Raw genomic sequence first — 18,023 nt, forward strand, 5'->3', positions numbered from 1 at the left:
GTTGTTTATGCGCGAAAGAAACACAGTTTCATATATGTGCAAAACGGAACTTAAGTTTCGGCTGCATATAAAAAAATTTAGAAATGTCCTAGAAAGAACTTCCTTTTTTCTTATTAGTACCGTACTTTAATCGTAGCCCACGTTTGCAAACAAGAACCCGTAATACAATATCCATATCAGTCACCACTCTCACGCCACCATCTTCTCATGCCCCCTACATTTTGTGACTGTGCCGTGCCTAGAAAAGCCAAACAAGTGGACACAAACTAGCCGCTAGTCGTTTTTATAATATAACACACGATATTAGGGCAGACTGAAATTGCGATAACTTGTTCGGAAAACCTCTCCATTTTTCACACTGCAGGGGAGTCTGTGAAACTATTCTGTCCGCGTTCCACCATAGGCAAATGTCCCTGTATATCGTGCGTGTAAATTTTTAATGCAGGTCGTTCGGGTCGGCAGCGCTGCAGTGGCGTGCACCCGCAACGGGGCTCCACCGTAGCACGTTTTTTCGGTCACGTGACTGCTATCGTGACGCGTAGAATGGAGCGCGCACGTACGACCCGTGGGGGAACATCGACGACGTTAACAACCCATTCAAGCGGTACTTGTGGACCGAGGCGAATGGCGCTTGTGTATTTTAGCCGTGTGCCTTTTAGGAAAAACTATGCATCCGCCTCATGCGTTTAAGAGTACATTTATTGTTTTTTAAAATGGTGCTACCTGTTGTTGTGCTGAATCGATTACGACAAACAAATTAATACAGGTTGTCTTTTTTTTTCGATACAGATTTTTCATAAAAAACTATAAGGGCTATCCTGTTTTCACTTCTATCATCTCTGGGCCGGCGGACGTTCTTGGCCATTTGTTGCTCAACTGTCGAATAACTAATTACCTAAAAATCGTCAATTAACTTTTTAATTATAAAAGCTACGAAGTTGTCCCAATGAGAACATCTGTTCCTTTCGGTCACCTGATATCGTAGCCGTTTTCAGAACAAAAATCCGTTCCGTAGATCGTCCGCAAAAAAATCGTGAAGGAACACCATTTTTTTCCTTTATTTTGTTCATTGCGCATCTTCGGCGACGCGTCTTTTCTTCACCCCCAATGTGAGAGGGTGAAGGAGCACCGTGCAGCCTCATGCGTCGATGATGAGCTTTAACTTGCGGAAACAAAACAAAGACACGTATCAGGTGACGCTATCGGAACTGCCCTTATCTTGAGTTGCACTTTGTGTTTTCTTTTAATATTTCTCCAGGACGCAAGAGGCGACAATGTACCCTTTCACCCTCACATTGGCGGTGAAGGAAAGACGCGTCTCCGGAGATGCGCAATGAACAAAATACAGAAAGAAATGGTATTCCTTCACAAATTTTTTGCGGGCGATCTACCGAACGGATTTTTGATCCGAAAACGGCTTATTATTAAAAACAGTATATTTGCCTCATATCAGAAGCAATTTTGATTCCGTACCTTAGCTTGGCAGATAACTTTTCAATGCATAATCAGACGATCTGTCGGATTTGCCGAAAAAGCTGGGGAGCGGGAGGGAGGAGGAAAGGGCGGGGGAATGGGCGAAAGCGAGAGAAACGGTCTGCCCCCACAACATATGGCGTCTCAAGCACTTCCAGAACTCTCTGAAGGAAACGTCACATGGACCCCTCAGGTTTCCTTCCTCCATTGGTTATCCGGTCCAAATCTATACGCAGGCAGAATGCGTTGGTTACTTCTCCTGCGTGCACTACGCTTGCGCAGTGAAAGCACGCTTTACAGGAGCCAGTCACGAAGCGCGGACGCACTCTGACCTTATTTCCAACTCTTGCATCAGCCTGCTGACGTCTCCAAGTGTTCTATTTGTGTTCATTTCGGGGTGAAAACACATCCTGCGGGTTGTGTTTTTGTCATTTTAGTAGAGCTGCGTAACTCGCATACAAATGTTAACACGAAAGCAGGAAAGACCTAATGCCTCTACGAATTCCCAGGGCTGACTGAGAAATTCCTAGGATCCCACTCTCCAAGGCCGAAAATAAAGTTGTTGTTGTTGTTCCTAGGATCTCTTTTCGAACAGTATTGACATTTCTTAGTGCGCACCTTGATGAATGCGCATTCTTTTTCTTCTTTCTTTACGAGTCGAGGAATAAGTTCCTAATATTGTGACATGTGAGAGCGCATTCAAATTGAGACTAAAGGGTCGGATGATGTATCCCGCGGCAAGTTTCTCTTTTCGCTTCTTTTTCCGATGAACTGTGCAGTGAACTATTCTCTAAATGAATGCCACACTTAGAGTGCACATTTGCATCAGTACGTACGATGAATGTCTGCCGCTATGCTGAGGAGTTTACGAACACTATTGCTACGGTAGCATACTTGCAATGCACGACGTTGCGTTAAACGGTTAAACGCACCTGCGTGTATTGCAAGTAGACTCCAACGAATATTTAGGTTTAACTTAACGCTTAGTATGCGCTGGAGCCTCAGCTATGTTTCGCAACTTCAATCGAGCTCACTGCACATGAATGGCGAAGCGCTCGAAGATCAAAGAGAGCTCGGCTATTACCGGTCTGCGCGCGACTTCTGAATCCACCCTTTAAATAATTTAAATCATTAAAAGGGGTGTGACACCTTGTCCCAGGTTATGCCACATAAATATAAAAGGTAGAAAATTATGCGTAGCGATGTCAACCTGCATACCAAGGTTTACACCAAAGGATGTATGATAAACACGTAGAAAACCGGCTCCGCGAATACCGAAACCGAGCCCGCTCGCGCTGATATTACCACAGGCACCCCCGCCAGTAAGGAAGCAGCGGGACAGGTCACGTGCTTTCGAGACGCCACGGGAATGGCCCTTGCTCCTCTGACGTCACAGCTTGACGCGAAGGTACGGTAAGTAACGACACGTAGAAAAATAATTGTTTTCTTCAATATCCTGGTGCGTAGTGCAAAGCGTGCCTCACGTACTGAAACGGATCTATCAGGCTATCACTTGCGTTTAAAGTTTCCTCTTACTTTAAGAAAGAATGAATAAAAAAGAATGGGGAAGAATCGTCTGGAACCGCTCGCGGTGTATGTCGGCCATGGAAACAAGCGGAGATTATTCGGAAGGCTACATCTGTCTCTGTATTAGAATGGAGAAGACAGATCGCCGACGCCTGTATGAGACATCACGGATTGGACTCGGTCAAAAAAAAAAAGAAAAAGAAAAAAGAGAAAAACTAGAAGGGTCGGCCACTCGTCTGATTGCTTCGTACATTGTCCTCGGAATGAAATGCTAAGAATAGACTTCTCTGCAGCGCTCCCTTTTTCTTGCATTCGGTTGTTTAAAGAAAGCGATGAGACATGTAGGAGGCGTGTATTATAGTGCACAGACGGAACCACTATTTCAACAGTTTCAAATAACTGCAATGCAGAATCTTTAGAACTACAGTTTAGCAATACGGTACGGCAAGGGCCAAAGAACCCAGAAAGTATAATACGTGCGCTTGCATAATTAAACAGAAGCATCAATTTCTACCCGGACTTGATTCTACTTGTACACTCGACATCCGCTAATGGCTGAAATGGAAGAAAGAGAAGAAAGCGCAGATACACGAAAGACGTCCTCTCAGCTTATTATCGATAACTAAACGGTTGTGTACCGCTTGCAAACGTGACAATGCAACTGCGAATGAACGCACATCCTACACACGTAGAGCATGTTTACTCTGGAGTTGATAGTTACTTGGGTGCTGACACCTTCCACAGACTTACACCACACCACTTTCGGAAGTGACCTTGTGTGATGCTCACCGCATTCTCTATGAACGCGCGAAGTCTGTGCAGTGTAGCACTGAAGCGTATAGGATCGAACGTATTACACAAGCTCAAAAACACTCTTCTAGCTTCTACTTTTAGCGTCTACTTTTCTCAAAGAAAACTTTACCAAAACGCAAACAAACCACGTGGTGCGACATTCAGGGCGTAAGGAACCTCTGCTGGAGTATTTTCGCCCTGGCGAATCACACCATTTTTCATCCGGTTGGCACCCGGAGCGTTTCACCCTCTTTTCAAGGCACTGTGTGTGTTTGTGTGTGTGTGTGTGTGTCTGTGGAAAACGAAAAGTAAGATATCAAAGCTCTACCAAGTTGACGTGGCCAAATATACCGGTGGCCGTCTTGCTTTTGCGCTGCGGTATATTCCACGGCTTGTTCTGGCCCCCTCTACGCAACGTTCTCTGGGCAAAGAGACATAAATAAGCGCCGCCACCGAGGGTGTGAGAAAGAGGTGGCAGTGCAATGTTGGAGAGCGTCAGAGGAACTGGGAGCGCTCGAAGGAAGCTCAAATAAATGGTTTAAGGGTGATGAGAAATTGTCCTCACGCAGCATTGTTTGCTGTGCGACGATGTTGCGAATGCGGAAGACGATTTATGTCGCACTGCTGACGTTTTCGCGTTGTACTCCCCATTCCTATTCGAGGAAAGAAGTAGAAAGAGAAACGGAAAAGCTTGCGGGTTGAATGCGGTGCCGGCTAGATGTGTTATGTTTGTGGTTAACGGGGTGAATCCGAGCGTAGACGTAGCTGTGGTGCTTGTTATTTATAAACAACCAGAATTTCTCTGGAATGCGCTGCGGAGCGGCTGTGTTTGTTTGGCTTTTTAGCAAAACATTCAATGTGTCATAAAATCTGAGAAGCCGAAAGCAAGAACGTATGTTGAAGTAATGATAGGTTAACTGTAAGAGAGCACACGTATAATATTTTGTAGACGCATTGTTTTTTTTTGTGTGTGCACATATTGTTTATAACACGTACACACACATGTATTTTCACACACATATCTGATATTGAGCGGGGTGTGGTTATTAGGTTGTGTTGTTAAGCTACACACAAGCACGCTAATTGCATGGTGTGATAAAAATATGATATTTCAGTCTCTATATAGGTAATGTTGTGTGTACAGTTGGCACCGGGGCAGCGCCCAGTGTGCTGGCCGGCATTAGCCCCATCTCATCATTTCTTTGTGTGTGTGTGTTGTTGAAATGAACGTTTACTGAAATGAACGCAGCAAGTTAAGCTTAGACTAACATAGAGGTGTAACTTACTCAGTTGGCCCAGATTTCGCTCCATCAGCTTCGCAGTCAGCCCAACATTTCACTGGAATGTCGCCTGCTGAGCCACCAGATTTAAGCTTTTTGACTGGGATTTATTTCCCCGAACCGTTAGCCGTCTTTATGTGTCACTTGAACCCATTCCTAAACAGCCGCCGGCACACATACACACATTATAGACACTCAGTTTCGAGGCTCAAGCCGAAGAATCCCCAGGGGACCCTGAATCCGTTGAAGGGAAGTTATTTACACAAAGGTCTAACAATCGTGTAATTTGCAGTGGTGGCACGCGACTTTTGTAGCCTTCCCTTGGGCGTTGACGCTCCGGCATGGCCTCTCCATTAATTATGCTCCATTATGAATTCCGACTCGGAAACTATTGATTGGAGGGGTATTATATGCGAGATACCGCCACAGAGGAGAGATGTTTCACAGGGATGCTCCATTGTGAAGCGTATTCGTGAAGGTTTACTTAGAGGACGTTTTTGGAAGCTTAGTTATCTATCGGTATGTAGGTCTGACGAATTGGGCGAACAACCAGCACCTTGCTTTATTTGGCTGGTAATTAATGGGGGCGTTACCAGAGGCGATGCTCTACTCCGTTATTGGCGGTCATTTGGTGAAGACTTGACGTTGAGGCTCCGGCTTGACCTCCGAAGCCCCACATTGCCCCGAAAGAAAAGCAGCGCTTTTAAAGGCGCATGGAAGTGACATTTAACGTGGCTCCAAACCCTGCTTCATCTGTGAAGCTGTCCACCAGGAGTCGCCATGCAAAATAGTTTCGCTCTGCGGCGTATTGCCGCTGCGCAATAAACTTTACAAAAGACAGTTCGAGAAAGCAGTCGTGGACGAGAGACGCGAGCCCCGCGTGACGTAGAAACTGCTCAGTGCCTTTTTTCTTCTTTTTTTTTCTTCTCGACTCACGCACCGCTTATACATGCTTGAGCTGTGCCGTTGGACGTCACTGGTCACGTGCTCATCGTTCTTTCGCAGGAGCTCATTTTATTCGTTGCAGAAGACGTCGCAGCGAAAAACAGAAAAATTTTTGGGGTCACTTCTATGCTCTTTTAAGGCACGGAGAAAGGGCGAGAGTCTAGCTGTAACCCTGAAAAGTTGGTAGTATGCGGGAAAGTGGCGGTACAGTGGCGGTAGCTTAGCGTAAGGGGAACTGATAATTCCTTGTTTTCGGTGTCCATCGAAAAGCACCGATGAATGTACGCCGTTCACGTTTTTGTACACGTTCGGTGGAAATAATTATTCACCGGTAGTCGTCGAAATGAGGGGTTCAAATGTCCCTTGGTGCTGAACTGCTTGGATAGGGACAGGGTACACGAGGTCATTCTTGAAAGAGCAAATATTTCGTCTATAGTGAGCGTTTTCGAATTTAACGTTCCTACAGCGAAAAGAGCGGTGTGCGCGCCATGTCACCCGCATCGCTTAATAGTTGTCCTCGTCGTTGTTGTGCATGGGAAACTCCAGTATAGTTTCCACAATTCAAAATATTACCACCGATTTTTCACATCGAATGTCCGAAAAACCACCGAAAACCAGGACCCTACAGTGATATCGTAAGCGATGGCGCAGCGAATTGGGCTATATACGATCTTGCGCGTCGTATAATCTTTATTTGTTACAATTCCCTACCATTTTGAACACAAGTGGTGAGACTGCGGACATACTATGATGCCTTCTTTCTACTAAGAGGCGCTCTGGGTAGCCAGCTAGGTAGCGTATGAAACGTTTATTTTCATTGCTATATCGTTCGTTTGCGCTACGAAAGTTCCACGTCCTTCATCAATATGTTTTCCATCTCCGGTTCAAAGCCTTCGGTTGCACTGGTGGCATAGTTGAGGAAATAGTCGTTCGCCGTGACGTTCACATCCGGTTGCCGGCCACAACGAAAGGCTGCCTTGAATTCACTGAGTCCTTTGATAGGCCTCATACAGCGGTCTGCGGAGGGTCCGTAACGACCTACGATGCTCCCCTGGCTGGCACAAAGAGCGTAACAGGACGCCATGAAGAACAGCTGGTCGGGGAACACAACAGAATCTTCATTTACGTGGTTCACATTGAGCGACTGGTAGGCTCGGAGCGACGCCAACAAACCTCGGGTCTCGGTTGGAGATTCTTCGGCGAACTGTAGAAGCAACTTGGCTGAGTAAGTAACACGAATGTGATGAATGTGATGTGTGAATGTGCGCGGGTGGGTTTCGTTGTTTGAGACGTAGCCATGATCGAGGTATTCATATGTCAAGATGTTTCTGCATGCCAGGATGTTTCTACACATCGAATGCTTCCACACATCGAATGCTTCCACACATCGAATGCTTCCACATATCGAATGCTTCCGCATATCGAATGCTTCCACATATCGAAAGCTTCTACATATTGAATGCTTCCTCATATCGACTGTATCTAACAGGGTACTACAAGGGTGTGCGACCTTGCGGATGAACGATTGCCCAATCGCTGTTTTCATATGCGACGAAAGGTCATTAGCAATAAAGCAACCTAGCAATTCCGTGCCTAGCTGACCTCAAGATATTGCACTGTACTTAAACTCTATCGGAGACAATCGGTTAAAAGTTAGTACTGAATGCTACGTGAAACAAGGATCCCTTGTGCCGTACCGTATATGCTTCTTCGAACCGATGCATGTTATGACGATGTTGACGGAGTTATATGCAAGCGACCTGGTGTGTACATGGTGTTGACATGTTTTGAGTAACGTCACTTCCCATGTTCCCCATTGGGACATGAGGGTAACATGCATCATGACGACCACTGTGGCAAACATCTCGTACCTCCATAGAATGGAAGAACTTCGTGGGCCGCGAAGCAGTAGCACCTCCGTGGGCTCCGTAGGCACGGATTATCTCATCGGCGATCAGTCTACCTGCCCCAGCGTAAATAACAGCTTTCGGAAGTGTCGTGTAATACAAAGGGAAGATCAAGAACTCCCGTCCAACCAGAACGTCCACCTCTTCCTCCTGCCTGTTGTAAATGGCACCGCGGTGGAGAACTAGATGTTGCCGGAAAATGGGTTGTGCTTGGCGAGCGGGGTCCAGTTTGCGCTGATGGGTTTGCTGGAGCTCGTGGTACGCAACCCAGGAAGCGAAGAAAGTTTTCTGAAAGCGAGGAATCACGATTAAAGATTCCAAAACCGCGTGCAGCTCTCAAAACATCTACCTGCAATTCGGGAAGATGGTGATCGTGCCAGGTGTAGTCCCCGACGGCATCTAAAAACCGCAGCCTTGGCAATGAATCAGATCCAATCTCATCGTTCACATAAAGAACAATGTGCGCGATGAAGTTCTGCAGGTCCTGGATAGGTGGCAAGAGGCTGAACCAGGCAGGGCCCGTCATGTCCTCCACCAAGACGAGACATCGACGCGCGGCTGCCTCGTTGGGGAACCGCATCACAGAGGACGACACGTGCCGCAGCTCTCGATCAGCAATCCATCCTATCTCATGAATGGTGTGGAAGCCCAGGCTAAGCGATAGTGCCTCCACAGTCTCGTACTGGAAGCTAAGAAGAACGGCTACAGCACGCAAGAATCCTCCGCCTTCGACGCGAACTAACGTCTTCCGGGTGAAAGCGCGAGCCCACGACAGGCTGTCTGCAAAGGCTAGCACCCATCTGAGTGTCGCAACGCCTGGGGTCAGCTTGGCCATGTCTTCAATGGTCATGGTACGCGTTTCCAGGCTGTGATCGGCGGTAACGGGACCCAAGATGGACAATATCAGCCTCTCCGTGGCCTTGATTTGGTTGATGAAATATGGCACACTCCTCCTTCTGATGTGGAACCGGCTAAGGACCTTAGTGATGTAAGCGTCGTATTCTCCTGCGTGATATGTTTGTGCATAGTTTCATCGCATTTCCCCAACCCGCACATATTAGTCCTCGTTAATGGCTATTTGACTAACGAATGCTTGGGCATGGCTGAACGACTGCACACTGGCGCGCACTCGGCTTGTTTATTAGGTCAGGAATTTTGGAATATGAGGCGTATTTTAGTGCCGGCTGTGTAGCCTGCGTACCGTGTGCTGTCACGGATGAATGTATTCAAAGGTACGCAGTGCTGCAGGCTTCGCCAAGCAGCACATCAGATTATATAAAAAAAAGACTGAATGCTAAGGCGTTTGAAGTAAAGCGTATGACGCATCAAACATAAGATGATACACAAGAAAGCTGAGAGGAAAACTCACAATTAAAGCGGAGATCCTGCGGAGTATCAATGACGAATTCTATCTCGATTTGGCTACTCTCGTTTTTCCGCTCAAAATTGTGAAAACTGTCAATGGGAAAAGGGCCAAGATTCGAAAGTCATATTTTAAGCCCAATTTGCATTTCAATTAATGCGAGGACCCTGCTGAGTATCAATGCCCAAATTTTTCGTGCCAAAATGTATGCTTAGTTTTAACTGGATTGAGCTCTTTTTCGCTCAAAGTGGCGAACATTGCCAAAGCTCGTTCTTAGAACTCTTGGTCTTCATAACGCATTTGGATCCGCTAATTATTATGCTAGTTTTGCAGGCGTTTTGCAAACCGTTCCTCGCGTCATCCTAAAGGTTTTGCTAACGCTTCTACAAGAAATGGCAAGTGATGATTCTCACCGTTCTGAATCAAAGTTCTGCTGGTTACCATCCACGTTCTCAGGGTCTCGCTGTGTCGTAACTCAATGGCGGGCCTCGATATATTTCCGGTTTTATCCAGAACCACAATTTGAAACCAGAGGTGCAAGCCCCAATTGGCAGAAAGATCCACAAGGATCTCTACTATGTCCACAGTAGATCGTCTAGGCCAAGGTAAGCGGCGATCAGCCAGAAACTGTTGCAACTCTTTGAGACCTTTCTGGACGCGGAGGCAGGACCTTATGAGACCGGCGACCTTCTGGACTACCGTTGAGTTTCCATTATGGCGATCGGGCTGTTTTAGAGCAACGTCGAGGATGTGCTTATATGTCTTGTCCTTGGCAACTTCTTCGACGGCGGTGTAGCGCGTGTGTTTAACCCAACCGTCACAGACGTAACTGTAGAAGTCATCGCAGGGGTTTCTGGACCTGTTCAGCGATGCTCCTAGCGCTCTCGAGTAAGATCGACAAGCGGTGCCATTGCACAAGGACGACAGAAGTCCAGCTGCGTCATCTGCGGACAGAGGGATGTGACCTATGGTCCGGGAGCGAATGTGGGACAAGTAGACCGCAGCGAAGGCTCCGAACACGATAGCAATGAAGAATAAGGCGGTCGGCACCCAGACGACGGTCCGCGAGATGACCACCTGGACGCCATCGATTTCGTTCAGGGCGTCTCCTGCCTTGAAAACCAATTGACATCTGCTATTAGCGTATCGTCGTTGACACGCTCGTTTGCAAAATCTAAACGTCGGTTGATCCCTAGTTGTCACGCAAACCAGTGCACTTACCCCGCTGAGTCCCGCGGTGGGCCGAGGACGACTTTCTTCAATCTCGAGAACTTCGACGGGATCGCTGTCAGAGACAGATTGCGAAGAGGTGGAACCCGGCATGTTGCGTACGCTTCCAGCATCTCCGGCTCCTGCTTCTGTATCTTGGTCGTCGTAGGAACCCTCCTCGCCGTAAACCGACATCGGTGTCGTTCTGTTGCGGTCCTTCGGAAACGGTTATCACTTCTTCTTCTTCACGAAGCGCGTGAGTTCACATCAGGACGTCATGATGCATCGCGAGAACTTCTTTCGTTTCTTGAAAGAGTGTTGGATGGGTATTAAAAAGAAAGTCATAAATTGCGGCTTTTCCTGCGTTTTCTGTGAAAGTTGTCACACAATCGGCACAATTGCACACGGAGCGTTTCCATGACAAACAAAGTGCTCGTGTATCGGCACATGAGTGTTTGACGTTGGAATGTTAACTTGTATCAAAAGCGTCCACCTTTTGTTGGAGTCATTTGATTTTTGTGCAGTAGGTTGGGTTCGTGTTTAGTTCGGTGCTTCATAGAGGGGGCTTCTATTTTCAAACCTTCGTATCGCTTAATTTAAAACATTTGCAGTTTTTTTTTTTCAGTTTCGTTTTAGTGTCTCACTACCCTTATGAGAAAACGTGACAAAGTCGCAGTCCGTCAGCTGTCAGCATGTTGAATTAACCAACCGAGAAAGCAAGTGCAGATGTTAGTTTGCATAATAATGTGCAGTCATCTAACACGCACATTACTCCAACACGTTCCAACGCTGACGTCATTGGCTAGTAGCATGGAAATAGGAGACAGACGTACTCGTGCTGTGTAACGTTCCCCGAATCGGAGAGAGAGGGGAATGATGGGGCGGACGCTGTCTGGAACGGCTTCGCGAAACGTTGCGTACGCGCTGCATAATGAGACCGCAGCACGAATTGCATTTCGCAAGTAGCTATGCTTCCTTTGTAATATTTCATGGCGTGTCATTAGCGTGATGAATGGAGGGGGTGGGTGAAAAAACGCGCCACCATTTCGATATTCCATTTGGGAGATGGTAGGAGGCGTATTGCCATGCGAGGAATATGTCAAGTGATATTCCGCACGGCGACAGCAGTGCATTGCGAAGCACTCTGCGTAACAATATGCCTACTACCTGTACGCTTCATAAATGCACAGCCCATTCTGTGCTCCTTTGTTACCGTTATAAGGGACGCTATCCTTCTTCACACTTCCCCCGGAAGAAACAACGCGCTAATTCACTACCAGTGCGGTTTTACGTCGGTAATATTTTCAACGCAAGAAAGTTATTTTACACAACTGGTACGGATAAGCCACACTGGTGCGGATAAGCTACTGATACCGCAAACCGTATCCCCTATCCGCGATCACCAACCCAGGCAGCACTGAATCTGGGACCAATATCGGTTGGTCATTGGAAGGCTTGGTCCGATATTGTACCAGCTTTGCCAATGGCCAGCCAATAATGGCAATTACCAGTTGTCTGGTTTCCTATGTTGGCGGGTTGCTTTTGTAACGCGAACGTGGATCAACTAGAAGATCTACAGAAAAAAGGAAAGACGAAATAAGCAACCTCACTTTTGATGGTGGATATTATACTCTATAATGCTTTATTATTTCATCGGCTGATCATTGGCGTTATCACGGAAGAACTGGCATAATCTGAACAAAATTAGCTTGCCAATATAGGCAATATAGGAAGTGCAATGGCAATATGGGAAACCAATATTGGCATGCCAATATTGGTCCAATACTTGGCCGGGTTGCATTTACAAAATTGGGCCAATATTGGCATCACTAATGGCCAATATTGGCGTGCTGCCTAGGATGTGTCTCCTTACTGACTTCAGCCAAGCGGAGAGTGTCCAAACTGAGTCAAGTACGGTCAACACGAGAGATAAAAAGATGACATCGAAACTGCTGCGCTTATTATTGTACAAGCTTTCATTCAGTGGGTTGCGTTTCATCACGCCGCTGATGAGCTGCGGTCCACTGCAGAAGTTTCAATGTTTTTATCTCTTTATAACTCCGGACCCAAATAATCTGCAAAGAACGAGCACTAACGCTACCCTATTCATCCTTTCTAAAAAAAACAAACAAAAACAAAACGTAATTGCCAATCCTACACGCCTTTCATAATCCCTTTTTGTTCCCCTCTACAAAGTACTAGCAGGTGTTTGCCTCACAGCTCTTCTTCCCACAGTTCCTTTAGAAGAAACCTTTGCTGCATAAAGATATCAATCTGTGCATCACTTGAGCGTGGGCGAACACCCACGGCTTTGCTCCAGCGCGTGGTCTTTGTTAGCATACAGATTACCCGAGGAACGTTAGAAGCGAAAGCTCGCACGTGCCGTGTTTCATCCTGAAGCACCTGTGGGGAGCCTCTTGCCCGTATGCGAGAGATATGGGAGCTTGTGAGTGGTAAACAGTGTGCAGGTTCAGTTTGAGTCAGTGCGAAGTTCGGAGTTTTCGTTCTTTTTCTGCTGCCTAAGTCCTCAAGTTCACTCATAATAGTCTTTTTCTGCTGCGTAAGTCCTCAAGTTCACTCATAATAGAGTCACTAACTAAGCTACCCTAATAAGCTACTAATAATAAGCTACTAAAAATAATACTAATTACTAATATTAGGAATTACTTAAGTAATTAGTAATATTAGTAATTAGTATTACTTAATTAATATTACTAATTACTAATACTACTAATAATACTAATAATAAGCTAATAAGCTACGCTTATTTTTCGTTTCGATGGTGGTACGATGGTACGAAGGTTTCGTACCATCCGATGGTACGATGACCGAATACGAGTGGTACGAATCAAATGGTACGATGGTACGAAGTGGTACGATGGTGGTACGAATAGTAGCTAATAAGCTACTCAATAAGCTACGCTTATTCAGTAGCTTATTAGCTTATTATTAGACTCTAACTCATAATGGACATTATAGAGACATCATTCATATCACTTACCGTGTGATGTTGAGTGATGGGATATGCAGCGACGTAGGTATTGCGAGGCAGAATCATCGCCATGATCATCACTGCGCCTTAGCGCGTGAGTTGCAACCACCCGCTTTCATTCTTCCTGCCCTCATTAAAGGGCTTACACTCACGGCTCTTCTCTCGGCCTTTCGCTATCTCGCAGTATCTTTTTTTTTAGATTCCATGTTAGCGGCGCGAAGCAACTGTTGCTATGAGCGGCGTACAGATGTGGACAGGTGGAGAGAGGACAGCAGGAAGGAGTGGGGGACAGGGGGGTTAGTATACGTCCCGGGCAGACTTCAGGGGGAACTGTGCCGACACTCGTCTGGAAAGTCTTCGGAAAACTCAGGGAAAACCTCAGACAGCACGGCCGGTGGCAAGAGTCCAACCCGTGCCACCTCGCAGTCTCAACATCATCTTAACCACTATGCCACGGGATTTAGTGACGTAGATATCGAAGTTTGCGTGGAATGATGACCTGTGAATGATGTGATGTGATGTGATGCTAAAGTTGAATTCGAATTCATTTACTCATTATTTGAAGAAGACCTTGAAGTGAAATTTCAGTGGTGGGTTTTGAAGTTGAAGGGTGGTGATGCTGATGCGATGCGATGGGCTGTGAGTAAGGCTCACCGTGATGTATTGTTAATGAACCTCTTAAGGAGTGTCGACGTATGCTCCGGCGATCTTTAAAGAGCACAGTGTGACGCTATGTGTCACTGTGTGCCTTATTATCACCGAATAGTGTTCACTTTCTTGCGCCACCTTCTTTTGTTGCTGCTGTGACGGCTGTCGTTGCTTTATGAAGAACTAAGGATGATGCAATAGAAACGTTCGTATCAAATGATATGCGACATCGAATCACGTTTGTGTTTTTTTGCACGTTTGCCCTTTGCCCACATACGCATGTTTCTAAAACGCGATAGCCTCATGGGGTTAACCACCACGGGACACCCTATAGAACCACGTGATCACGTGATATGGCTACACAACATTTGGCACAATGCCCAAATTTTCTTGTCATGGTTTTGTCCCCACTCAGTCTACCCGCTTCTCGTTTTTCCATGCTCATCATCATTTTTTCATGCTCATAACGCAACATGTCTGTCCTAATTATAGACATTTCCACTCAGCGCATATTAGATCTAATGCTTGACTACCTCCTCTACGCCATAATGCACATCTAATGGCTAGTTCACACGTCTTCGCACTATGGGACTTCCTCAAGCGAGATACCTCCTAATACGGTTTACTTCTCCGTCTCCTTATTGCTATCATCTGACAATTTGCTCTTACTTTTGTTACTTTTCGTTGTGGTAAAGAAGTACTATGGGCTCATTCGATCTTGAAGAGCAGAGAGATCAATACACATATGAAAGCAGGTGCTGCAAAAAAATAAAATAAAAATAAAATAAAACGAGCGAATGGCTCGGGGACCTTTGCACAAAATTCGGACCAAATAGAAAGTACTAATTTCACGCGGAAGTGATGTTGAAGGACCTTTCAGGTTTTGAATGCAAGACTGAACTCGATCGGAAGGGACACCTAAAAGCTAGGCTGGTCTCCATGGCTATATTCTACAACATTGCAACGTTTGACAGGTTATTTGACTGGGCTTGCATGCGTTCGAAGAGTTTTTCTTTTATTTTCTATACCCTGCGATATCGACCAATACAAAGCTGCATATGTAGTTCGTTAAGTGACCGTCACGTTCATGTACGCGTATAAAGATTGTGGGCACTCTTCCACGTATATCGGCAACATGTCGATAGAGTACAATCATGTACATAATTGATAATGTTAGTTATACTATATAATTAAACCTCACTTTTGATGGCTAGCTATGTAGTGAATGTATTATAGTTTATATCAGGCAAATTTGTAAAAATGAAGTCTCTTTACGCCCGTTTAAGATGGTATATCCTATATGTTTAGAGAGACACGTCTTGAATATCTAATACGAAACAGGCAAGAGTGACTTCGTTACAGGGTTTGGCCTGACGAGCGCTTTTCAGATTATGAACGTTTGCCGACCCATGTACAATTATGAAGTAACTTTTGCAGCGTAGCGGGAGCTAACTACAAGAGCCATTTTCGTCTTTTTGCACCATGTCGAGCAGTGTTTCTCCTGTACCTGTAAGAAAACGACGTATCACCTGCAGCGGGTAAATAAGGAGCACTTTCTGTTCTTGTTCCAAAATCACGTGGACACTGCCCGCGTCATAGTTCTCTTAAAAGAGAATATCCGGTAGATATCGAGATTTCTAGCTTATAATGTAAGCTCTCCATCTGGACTCACTATGGAGGACGACTTTCGTACATTATTTACATTTTGTTACGACGTGTATATCGAGTGTGGGGTGAATTACGTGGACGCGAGAGTAATAACTGGGATACACTTCACTCTGCACTCCAAGAAAAAAAAATGAAAGAAAGGAGTAAGCTTAGTCCCAGTTCTTTAGTAATGTATGCACAAAGACTAAATGTATTAAATGCAACCATTAGACTCTTCCGAGACTAAAATGCGCACAAGTTTATCCGACGTCTAGGGTGCATTTATAGTGCTAAGGAGTAAATCTCACGGTCAGGGGACTAAAATGGGGAGTAATTGCAATGTAGAGGACTAAAAGCTGTAATTACTCTCCAGTTTACCCCTCCTTTTAGAGTGTGTAAAGTTTTGCCTTCTACATTGTGTCTTTTAGCGTCACGACTGTACGAGTCATGCACATTGATGGAGCTACCATTACAACTCCGCACCTAAACCACCTCACCCGGTGTGAGAAAACGGGGTCTCATTTTCGGCAGTGAGTCAAACATACTCGTGAGAATCAATGAAGCCCTGAAAGCGAAATCCGCGTTACGACGGCATATCGTCCAATCCGAGATTTTTTTCTCTCTCTCTCGTTTCTTCTTTTCCGGCGGCGATGTAACCACTATCAGTCAGAGCCGGTGCGCTATGACTTGCCTCCCTAATGGAATTGAAATGGCCCAGATGTCAAATGGAAAATGGGTACAGGAATATCACGGGCGAGCTGACGAAGTGGCCAAGTCAGATTGACTCGGCATATTGAAAATAAATGCGCTATAACTTTGCCCAGACGGTAAAAAGAAGACGAAAAAAAAAAAAGCTTAAGGTTGGGAGGAAAAAATGACACGCTGTGCGAGATAGAGCAGCAGGGAGAGAGTGAGGCGCTGCAGAACGGATCCTATTTGTGAAATGATTTGTTTTAGATCATGAAAGGCTTAGCGGTCTCACTTTTTTTTTTTTTTTTACTGAGCGACGAGAAGATGATACCCGAACTGTGACGCTTCTGCAGCTATCGATGTGAAGGCAATCTGCTGCAAGATTGAAAACTCCGGATCCAAATTTCATAAAGCGGACGTTCCTTGTTGTGTAGCTCGTTGAAATGTGATTGATCGTGAGAACCCCGCTTCTCCTGCTCCGTGTACGTTTTTGGGGTCGCTGACGGGTCATCGATATTTATGATGAAACACGCGGCCGTTATCTAAGAAAGTCGACCGTTGTTTAACTTTTGCTTAACATGCGAGGCCGCGACGGAAATTCGCAACGAAAATTAACTCGTGTGAGATCCAGCAAGCACGCTCCATGTTTTTACGACTCATTTACAGCTTTAGAATCTTATCTAACACTTATTCGTGTCATTCGGGGGGTTCATTCCAATACGTTGTGGTCTCGCAATATCCCATTCCGTTCGGAACCTTATATTGTTCAGCAATTCAGAAGGTGCAAATGCAGCTGTACTAAGTTCAATATATAAATTATATACTTTACGTTTTAGCTCAACCAACCAAAACTGATGTCACTGCAGCCACTGTCCTTCTTTCTTCCTTGCCCTTCCCACGGATGCTCCCGCTTGCACGAAGTGGGGAAGGTCCACTTCACTGAAATCATTTGAAAACGCCATTTTTTTTTGTTTCTCTCTCAAAATCTATCTTTTTTAAATTCTTTCCCTCTGCTCCCTGCTAGCGCTGCTGTCCCCTCCGTCGGCCTTGTTCCAACGTGACGCGGTTAACAAGCTTTAAGTTTCTGTCCACGCTCTAGTGGTCTTCGGGGTGCCCTATTTCTTCCTTGTTTCAGTCTTTCCTAATGCCTTTATACCTTGACTTTATTTCTCCCATTCTTTTTCGCTTCCTCTGTTAGACAGCAGGGAGGGTCGCTGCGTCTACTGTTCCAGACCCGTGCCTTGTTCGCTCCGCGGACTGTGATGACCAACAATGAAGCAAAAAATAAGTGTGTGCGAAGGCCTGGGCCATATATCTTTCATCGTACACGGTCGTTTACAAGGAAAAGAAAATGTACGGTGTATAGGAGATTGGATACTGCAGTGCAGGTTCTGTGTCATGAAGCTCAGTGACGTTCAGTGCCACAGAAAGCAGGTGCCATGATGCCCATGTTGCAAGAGTGCGGATCAATGAGCATCTTGAAGTAGCTTTCACGGTGCGCTTGGGTCCTTGAGTCCTGTTGTCCTTGTTGTTGTTGGGTCCTTGAGTCC

The 18,023-nt window shown here is 45.7% G+C and overlaps 2 protein-coding genes across 6 annotated transcripts in view; one reads left to right on the forward strand and one right to left on the reverse strand.

Annotated features, from left to right (window-relative positions):
- LOC135367121 (neprilysin-1-like) overlaps positions 1-18,023 on the forward strand; it is a 288,929-nt gene that overhangs the window by 35,887 nt on the left and 235,019 nt on the right. The gene's annotated exons all lie outside the window — the stretch shown is intronic.
- Positions 6,807-10,744, reverse strand: LOC135366194 (uncharacterized). Its single transcript, XM_064598860.1, has 5 exons — positions 10,509-10,744; positions 9,701-10,400; positions 8,274-8,929; positions 7,889-8,212; positions 6,807-7,221 (listed from the first exon to the last, which is right to left on the reverse strand). The coding sequence occupies exons 1-5, from the start codon at positions 10,689-10,691 to the stop codon at positions 6,856-6,858; spliced, it is 2,229 nt and encodes a 742-aa protein (XP_064454930.1). The 5' UTR covers positions 10,692-10,744; the 3' UTR covers positions 6,807-6,855.

The sequence above is a fragment of the Ornithodoros turicata genome, chromosome 8, assembly GCF_037126465.1.
Source record: "Ornithodoros turicata isolate Travis chromosome 8, ASM3712646v1, whole genome shotgun sequence".
Classification (NCBI taxonomy): Eukaryota; Metazoa; Arthropoda; class Arachnida; order Ixodida; family Argasidae; genus Ornithodoros; species Ornithodoros turicata.